This window comes from Silene latifolia, chromosome 9 (genome assembly GCF_048544455.1).
Source record: "Silene latifolia isolate original U9 population chromosome 9, ASM4854445v1, whole genome shotgun sequence".
Taxonomy (NCBI): domain Eukaryota; kingdom Viridiplantae; phylum Streptophyta; class Magnoliopsida; order Caryophyllales; family Caryophyllaceae; genus Silene; species Silene latifolia.
In genome coordinates, this window is record NC_133534.1 from 90,829,847 (window position 1) to 90,839,333 (window position 9,487).

At 42.1% G+C, this 9,487-nt stretch overlaps 2 protein-coding genes across 2 annotated transcripts; both read left to right on the top strand.

The window, feature by feature from the left end:
* Positions 1-727: 727 nt before the first annotated feature.
* LOC141601328 (uncharacterized) lies at positions 728-2,283 on the top strand. The gene is made up of 2 exons (XM_074421601.1): positions 728-1,002; positions 1,335-2,283. The coding sequence occupies exons 1-2, from the start codon at positions 728-730 to the stop codon at positions 2,281-2,283; spliced, it is 1,224 nt and encodes a 407-aa protein (XP_074277702.1).
* A 483-nt stretch (positions 2,284-2,766) lies between these two features.
* On the top strand, positions 2,767-6,444 carry LOC141601329 (uncharacterized). Its single transcript, XM_074421602.1, has 6 exons — positions 2,767-2,884; positions 2,930-3,139; positions 3,445-3,544; positions 4,099-4,153; positions 4,303-4,901; positions 6,294-6,444. Exons 1-6 carry the CDS (start codon positions 2,767-2,769, stop codon positions 6,442-6,444), a joined length of 1,233 nt encoding a protein of 410 aa, XP_074277703.1.
* Positions 6,445-9,487: the final 3,043 nt, after the last annotated feature.

Sequence of the window (9,487 nt, forward strand, 5' to 3'; positions counted from 1 at the left end):
TCAAGGGGATTGATACTCTACACCAGGCCATTGAGGATCTGAGGAAGGACAACAGAACCTGATCACTCAGATCGTAACAGCGATCCAGCCCAAACCAGCATCGACACCTGAGGCCCTAAACCTGACCTGCGGTGGAGGATCAAGTCGATCAATTCCGTCAGAACTAGTCACCAGACAAGACCTTATAGTAGTAGCAGTCAGTGAACCAGGCGAGCCCAGAGGATTGGAATGTTTTTTATTTGACAACTCACCCAACCTGCAGCAGACACCAGGTAATGCATTGCTTAACACTCCGTCAGGGTCTGACTATCTACTTTTTGCAGGAACGCACGTGCATCAGACATCCGATTGGCAATACAGAGCTATCATCAACACAGTAGTTCCATCACTTAGCCAATCCACCAGTGGAGCCTGGGTCGAAAGCCTACAGCAGACACCAGGATGGCAACCTGGATCTATAATCAGTGCAACACCAGTGACAAGTCATCTACCAGGATGCCCCTAAGTAGGAGGTACACATGTTGGTTCCTTTCCGCCTGTTTCTAACCCCCTTGTAGGAGCAGGTAGTTCGCTGGAGCTGTAGTACCAGGAGCTGAGGGACCTAATGTACTGGATACCAGGCGTCGCACGTCCATTAGAGAAAGCGGCACGAGATAGCTATGCAGACTCACCTTTCGTGGACGACATAGCCCTCGTCGGCGGTCCTAAAGGGTGTGTACCACCATCCATGACGCTCTACGACGGAATTACAGATCCACTTGATCACGTCAACCACTACAAGCAGAAAATGATGGTGATCACCGCGACTGAATCTTTAAAGGAGGCTTGTATATGCAAAGCATTTGGGTCGACCTTGTCTGGAGCAGCCCTGCAGTGGTTCGTCGACCTGCCCAATAAAAGTATAACCAACTTCGCCGACCTAGTTAATGCATTCAACCAGCAGTTTGCCAGCAGCGGAAAGCCAGAGAAGCAGACCAGCGACCTCTACCGGATAGTGCGAAGGTTCTAGGAATCTACTCGTGATTACTTAAATAGGTTCAACAAGGAGAAGGTGACAATTCTGAGGTGCGATATAGCAATCGCTATACAAGCCTTCCGCCGGGGATTGCACCAGGATTCAGATCTATACAAGAACCTGACCATGCATCCATGCACTACCTTTGAGGAGGTACAATCAAAGACGATTGCTGTCATGAGCCTGGAGGAAGACTCTGCACCCATAAGATGTGGTTATGATTCAGACCCAGTGTCCAGAAAAGCCCCGGTGGAAAACAGGAGCGAAAGATCCAAACCCTATAGTAGGAGCGTGAACAAAGTTTCTTTAAGTTCTAAAGGAAGGGCGAGGCAGATCTGCTTCCCAAGGTGAGTGAGTATGGTTTCACCACGAATCTTGCAGGATTGTTCAAAGCCCTGCAAAAGCTGGGTCGCAGAGTCAGATGGCCTAAGCCTCCGGCAGAGGGATACTCCAGCAGCAGAGAAGATACTTGCAAAAAGTGTGAGTTCCATGGCAACAACACCCACGACATAGACGAATGCCATTCTCTACAGAAGGAAGTCAAATATCATTATGATCGAGGAAATCTGGATCACATCCTACCTAGAGGCACAACCAGAGTGAACTCTACAGATCAGGTTATGCCATCTCCCCCTCCTCAATGTACTAGAATTGTTAGTGTTATCACAGGTGGCTTGGAGCTATGCGGATTGACGTACTCAGTAGCAAAGAGGCGTGTCGCTGAAGCAAAGGGGGATAAACTAGAATATTCATGCAGAATCAATCCCCAAAACCTGCCATCAGTCACCTTTGACAAAACAGATGCACAGTCTTCTCCAGAACCGCAGCACATCGCCTTAATCATCACACTCCCCATAGGGAATTGCGAGGTGAAGAAGATCCTAATAGATACCGGAAACTCCGTCAACCTAATCATGCTAGAGACGCTCAAAGGCATGAGATTCAGTGAAAAGGATCTAGCAAAGAAGGCGGTTCCCATGGTTGGTTTCAGTAGGGAAACAAAGCATTCCCTAGGAGAGATCGTCATCCCAAGTTATGCCGGAAGAGTTAACAAGCAGGTAAGGTATCTGGTTATTGATAGACCCTCTATTTACAATGTGATCCTTGGTAGACCCTGGATCCATGAGATAAAGGCAATACCCTCGACGTACCACCAGTGTCTAATGTTTCCGACGCCTTCGGGTGTGAAAGAGATACGTGGGGACCTGGAAGAAGCTAAGGATTGCTATAAAGTGGCTCTGAAGTCAACAACCAGCCCACCTACATAGCAATTACAGAGCCAGTGCATCCAGGATGAATATATTGAGCCCCAGCAGGCAGAACTAGATGAAGTCATCCTAGACGCACTGTATCCAGAACGAACCATGCTAATTGGATCAGAATCTACATGTAACATTTGCGAAGAACTCGTTCGGTTGTTGAGAACTAACATGGACTATTTTGCTTGGTCACATAATGATATGATAGGGATAGACCCAAGTGTGATAACCCACAAGCTAAGTGTGGATCGAAGCTAAAAACTTGTGCAGCAGAAAAGAAGGAAGTTCGCTTCTGAAAGGAACCAGGTCATAAACCAGAAAGTAGATAACCTACTTGCAGCAGGAAAGATTCGAGAGGTGAAATATCCAGATTGGTTGTCCAATGTGGTGGTGGTTCCGAAGAAAAATGGCAAGTGGAGGGTTTGCGTCGATTTTACAGATTTAAATAAAGCTTGCCCAAAATATCCATTTCCACTACCACACATAGATGCCATGGTGGATGCAACTGAAGGTCACGAAATGCTAACGTTCTTGGATGCTTGGAGCGGCAATAACCAGATAAAGATGCACCCTAGCGACCAGGAAAAGACGATATTCAGGTCCGAGCGAGGTATATATTGGTATAACATCATGCCTTTTGAACTTAAAAATGCAGGATCCACCTACCAGAGGCTGGTAAACATGATGTTTAAAGTGCAAATAGGTCAGACTATGGAAGTGTACACCGATGATATGGACGTTAAATCAAAGCAGGCTTCACAACACCACGAGCACCTAGCAGATACTTTCAGCACCCTCAGAAAATACGAGATGAAGATGAATCCGATAAAGTGTACCTTCGGGGCCTCCAGTAGAAAATTTCTGGGTACATGGTGACCTAGAGGGGGATATATGCCAGCACCGAACAAATCTGAACAATTCTGCTGCTGGAGTCACCGTAGAAACCAAAAGACGTCCAGCGCCTGACTGGAAGAGTGGCAGCCCTAAACAGGTTAATATCCGGATCCTCGGACAGATGCAGGCTGTTTTGGGACATACTCAGTAAAAGCCAAAGGTTTGAGTGGACCGAGGAGCTTAAGAAAGCATTTCAGGAGTTAAAGCGCTATCTCAGCACCCCGCCACTCCTATCAAAGCCAGAGCCACGTAAATGGTTATTCCTGTATCTCTCAGTCACGGAAGCAGCAGTAAGTGCAGTACTCGTACGAGAGCAGGAGGGATCACAGCATCCACTATACTACGTCAGTAAGTCTCTCCTTCCTGCAGAGACCGGGTACACATCGCTTGAAAAACTCGTCCTTGCACTCGTTACGGCCTCCTATAAATTGCGTCCATATTTTGAGTCTCATACCATTTCCGTGATAACTAATTACCCTCTTAAGACTATCATGAGAAAACCAGAATTGTCAGGAAGGATGGCTAAATGGTCCGTACACCTGAGCGCTTATGACTTGAAATTTGAGCCTCGTACAACAATAAAGTCTCAGGCTCTAGCAGACTTTGTGTCTGACTTCTGCCCGGCTCTCTAGACCCAGGCAGAACAAGACATCCTGAACCTGGAGGAAGATAAAGGAGAGCAAGTGTAGGAGCTTCATGTGGACGGAGCCTCCAACGCAACAGGCGTGTGAGTAGGATTGGTCCTCAAATCACCCCAAGGGGACATCATAGTTTAGGCGGTACGATGTGAATTCAAGGCCACAAACAACGAAGCAGAATACGAGGCCTTGATCCTCGGTCTGAAGCTGGCTCTGAATCTAAAAATCAGACACCTCAAGGTTTTCAGTGATTCTAAACTTATAGTTAACCATATAAATGACTCTTATGAAGCCAGGGACACCAGGATGTTGGCATACCTAGACGTAGCAAAGGAGTTGACCCTCAGGTTTGCCACGTTCAACATCAAATAAATCCCAGAGACCTGAACGCAAAAGCTGACGTGCTAGCCACCTTGGGGTAACATTCAAAGCAGGAGCCATCTCCACAATACCAATTGTCCACGTGCTGGAGCTAGCAATACTGAAATCTGAACAGGAAGCAAAAGTGTTGTGCAGCACCATTAGTGAAGAAGATACTCCAGACTGGAGGAAACCATACATGGACTGCCTGGAGAATGACATCCTTCCAGTAGATAAAAAGGAGGTAAGGAGCTTCAGAATGAAAGCATCCAGATTCATACTAACTGATGGTGTCTTGTTCTGGAAATCCCTCGCTGCTCCCTACCTCAGATGCCTGGATCGGGAAGAATTTCAGGCTGATTTGCATGCTCTCCACACTGGAGAATGTGGAAATCATGCATGGGGCAGGAGCCTGTCCAACAAGGCACTAAGGCAGGGATACTTATGGCCCACAATGCGCAAAGATGTCGTGGAGTTCACAAAAAAATGTGATGCTTGTCAGAGGCACGTTCACGTCAGCTACCAGCCAGCAGAGCCTCTACATCCAGTCATTTCGCCCTGGCCCTTCATGAAGTGGGGAATGGACATCATGGGACCATTTCCCAAGGCACCAGGAAACAAAGTCTATATGCTCGCCATGACGGACTACTTCTTTAAATGGATAGAAGCAGAATCATCCTCCCATGTTACGGAAACCCAGGTTATTTCTTTCATTAAACACAATATCATATGCAGGTTTGTGTTAGTTATTTAGACCATATTAATACTCATCTTATGATACTAAAATTACAAATTAATTTAAAATGGTCTAAATCTACATGCATGCAAATAAAATTATAAAAGATGGTATTAAACCATCTTAAGACAAAAGTTCCTTACATTGTATGAGGTAAGTTTTGGGCACAACTCACGGACTCCTTCCTTGATGTTGTTCTTGAGCTATGAAATTGGATGATCCTCCAAGAAAACAAACCACCAAAATAGATGGTCTCCTAAGGAAGCACCCAAGAATGAACCCAAAATACTACTATAATACTAACTAGATATATGTAGTAGTAAACCTTGTATTATGTAATATTATTACACTAATAATATTATATAATGAATATTATTATTTGTGAATTATATTTGATTTTTATGATCAATAAATTGATCAAGCTATGATGAAGAAGATGAAGAAAATTGACACCTTTTTATCTTCAAAGTAAACCAACCAAAGGAGGATAATTAGAGGTTTTATTTTTCACCAAATTTTCATCACATGCAAATGTGTAAATAGGGGGTATATATAGACCTCTCAAATGTATACAATTGAGAGGAACATCACATGTGATTTTCCACCAAATGTTGACAAAAGTGGTCTCTAATGACCTCATATATTTCGGTCCAAATGGACCTTATTTAGTCCATTTTGATTTTCGAGATTTGTCCCACAAATGCTTATAAGTCTTATATTTAATTATCTTATAAAATTAAATATTAATTTAATTATTTAACAGTTAAATAATACAAATTAACCACTAATGATTACTTAACTATTAAGTAATCATGAGACCATATTATCAATATATATTGTGTCAATACTACCGCATTTAGCTAATTTTACAACCTCTTGTAAATTAAAATAGTTAATTATCTTTACCTCAAAACTTATACATATATCGTATAAATTTAATTAATTAACTATTAATTAATAAATTCATTAATTAATTATCAAATAATTAAATAATAATTCCCGTTGGCCCGAGTTCATAACTCGTCATCAAATAATATATTCACATGACTTGTTAAAAGTCAATTAATAGAAGGATTTAATTAATTTGTATCTCATACAAATAATTAGTTTTTCCATTTGGGCATCATCCTATAGGTGTGACCTAAAGGGATCAGCTGATCACCGCCGTCACATGACAGTAATGTCAAACTCTAGTCAGCCAATCATTACCAATTAACGATGACCAGCTGACAAATAAAAAGATAAATCCTTGATATTCCTTTTACGAGATTTATTATGTAAACGCATTTATTGTGGAGGACACTACTCTAACAGTTTGGCATTCCATCTGAGATTATATGTGATAATGGATCCCAATTTGTTGGAAATATAATGGAAGCTTTTTGTGGTAGGTGGAAAATCTCACTGCAGAAGTCTACTCTGAGGAACCCCCAGTCCAACGGACAAGTCGAATCCAGCAATAAGATTATCGTTGAAAACCTAAAAAATAAGCTGGAGGAGAGAGGGGGCATGTGGGCAGAAGAGATGCCTCTAGTTCTCTAGGCTGACAGAACCACACCCAAGGTTGCAACAGGACAAACACCTTTCAGCCTAGTGTTTGGGGCAGAAGCAGTCATTCCATCCGAGGTCAGAGTCCCAACCTATAGGTGTGGATGCATAACAGTAGACCGAAATCACGTGGAAATGGCAAGCAGTCTGGACACGATAGACGAGCTCAGAACCAGCGCTCAGATTAGAATGGCTTTATACCGACAGACGGTGGCCAGGAGCTATAACAAGAATGTGAAGGTAAGAACCCTGCAGGTAGGAGATCTGGTCCTGAGAACAGTCTTCTAGAATACCAAGAACCGGCAAGCAGGAAAATTCGCCTACAACTGGGAGGGGCCATACCAAGTTGAAAGCATAGTTGGAATTGGAGCTTACCGACCCATGACTATGGAAGGGCAAATGGTTCCCAGATCCTGGAACATTATCCACTTAAAAACGTATTTCACTTAAGCGACCAGCAATCTCCCACTTGTTTGACACAAGTTTGCGTTACCAATTCTCTTGTCCAATAATATATCCCACTCATCGCAAGATGTCTTTCAGGTCGTTCTTGCACGTGATCATATCATAAAGTGGTTTCCTCGATCAGGAGAATGACTGTCTGACCGGATAATCTACTATAGATCTCATCCGAGCGTGACCACGCATTCACAGTCATCGCTCCTCGAGTGGCCTTGAGAGAAAATATGACTTAAAAGGACAATCCCGTTGACCTATTTTCTTCATTCGATACAGATCACAATGACCCAGTAAATGCTCATCGGCCTCCTTTTACGGTGCGACCTAGAACAAAAACCAAAGCCACCGGAAAACCATAACAACTCAAACAAATAGTCACCAGTCTGTAGAATTGACTCGAAGGAATAAATAGAAATCCTCGCCACGACCTAGAAACAAAAGGACTCTATAAACGGTCACTGTCCGAAAAATTGTCTCACAATATGCCTATGTAATCGACCAGTCATCACTATGACCATATAACAGTCGAACCTATCATCTATCGCCTTACAATCTAGTAACTCCGAGACGTCACCTCATTAAGTAACTAGGGATAAAATAAAATGTTAATCCAGTTCACGTAATAGGGTTCGACATTGTCTTTACAACCTATTTGGAGAAAACAAAGTATATAAATACAGACATAAAACTGAATATAATGATAAATGAAACTTATCTTATATGAAATAATAAATAAAATATTTTGATTATTACATATCATATCATTTACAACAGTTCTGGCATTTGTCTCAACCCCGTCGAAACTACATGACTATCATGTTTAGCTTGAGACAAAGGCTTAGTTAAAGGATCAGCGATGTTGCCAGCTGTCCCAACCTTACAAACTGTAATTTCTTTCCTTTCGATGAAATCTCTAATTACATGAAATTTCCTAAGTACATGTCTAGACTTGTTACTAGACTTGGCCACTTTTGCTTGAAAAATATCCCCATTGTTATCACAATACAAAGTGATAGGATCCTCGGCGGTCGAAACTACTTTGAAACCCTATAAAAATTGCCTAATCCAAACAGCTTCCTTTGCAGCTTCAGAGGCTGCAATGTACTCAGCTTCCGTTGTAGAATCAGCAGTCACAAACTCTTTGAAACTTCTCCAGCAAACTGCCCCTCCGTTCAACAAAAAGACAAAGCCAGTCTAGGATTTCAAATCATCCCTATCGGTATGGAAACTAGCATCCGTATAACCTCTTATACGTAATTCAAATTCTCCTCCAAACACTAAGAATGAATCTTTAGTCCTTCTCAAGTACTTTAGAATATTCTTGACGGCTATCTAGTGACTCTCATCTGGAGTTTTCTGAAAATGACTCATCATACTCAAAGCATACGAGACGTCAGGACGAGAACACATCATAGCATACATGATCGATCCAACAATGAAAGCATAGGGAATCGATTTCATGCGTTAAATATCCTTAGGCTCATTAGGACACTGTGACTTACTCAAAGTGATCCCACTGCCCATAGGCAGAAAACCTCTCTTGGAGTTTTTCATATTGAATCGGTCAAGAATCTTATCGATACAGCCTTCTTGACTCAATGCTAATATCCTTTTGGATCTATCCCTATAGATCCGGATACCCAGGATGCGCTGAGCTTCTTCCAAATCTTTCATTTGGAAGTGATTTCCCAACCACTTCTTAACAGAAGCAAGCATATCTACAACATTCCCAATGAGTAATATGTCGTCCATATAAAGAAGTAAGAAAACAACTTTACTCCCACTATACTTCATTTATAAACATGGTTCCTCGACACTTCGAGAAAAACCATTTTGTTTAATAACATGATCAAAATGCTTATTCCAACTCCTTGACGCTTGCTTAAGACCATAAATGGATCTCTTAAGTTTGCATACTTTGTTAGGATTTTTAGGATCCACAAAACCCTCGGGTTGTGTCATGAATACTTCCTCTTCCAGAAACCCGTTCAGGAAAGCGGTTTTGACATCCATTTGCCATATCTCATAATCATGAAATGCAGCAATCACTAACATAATCCGCACAGATCTAAGCATAGCAACTGGTGCAAAAGTTTCATCATTGTGTAAACCATGAACCTCAGTGAAACCTTTTGCCACCAATCTAGGTTTGTAGACATCCTTATGTGCATCCATGCCGATTTTAATCTTGAATATCCACTTACACTGAAGAGGTCGAACATCTTTAGGTAAGTCAACCAGGTCCCATACCTGATTATCGTACAGGGAATCCATTTCGGATTGCATGGCCTCGAGCCATAACTTAGAGTTAGAACTCATAATAGCTGCTTTATAGGTTTTGGGTTCATCACTTTCCAAAAGTAAAACCTCATAGTCACCATCTTCCTGATAACACCAAGGTATCTATCAGGCTGGCGACTAATCCTTTCTCACCTCATAGGTTCAACAGGAACAATAACCGATTCAGACATAGAAGGAACATCTTCCTGCACTGTCACATCAGTTTGTGGCTCTTGAACTTCATCAAGTTCAAATTTTCTCCCACTCTGTCTTCTAGAAATAAACTCCTTTTATAGAA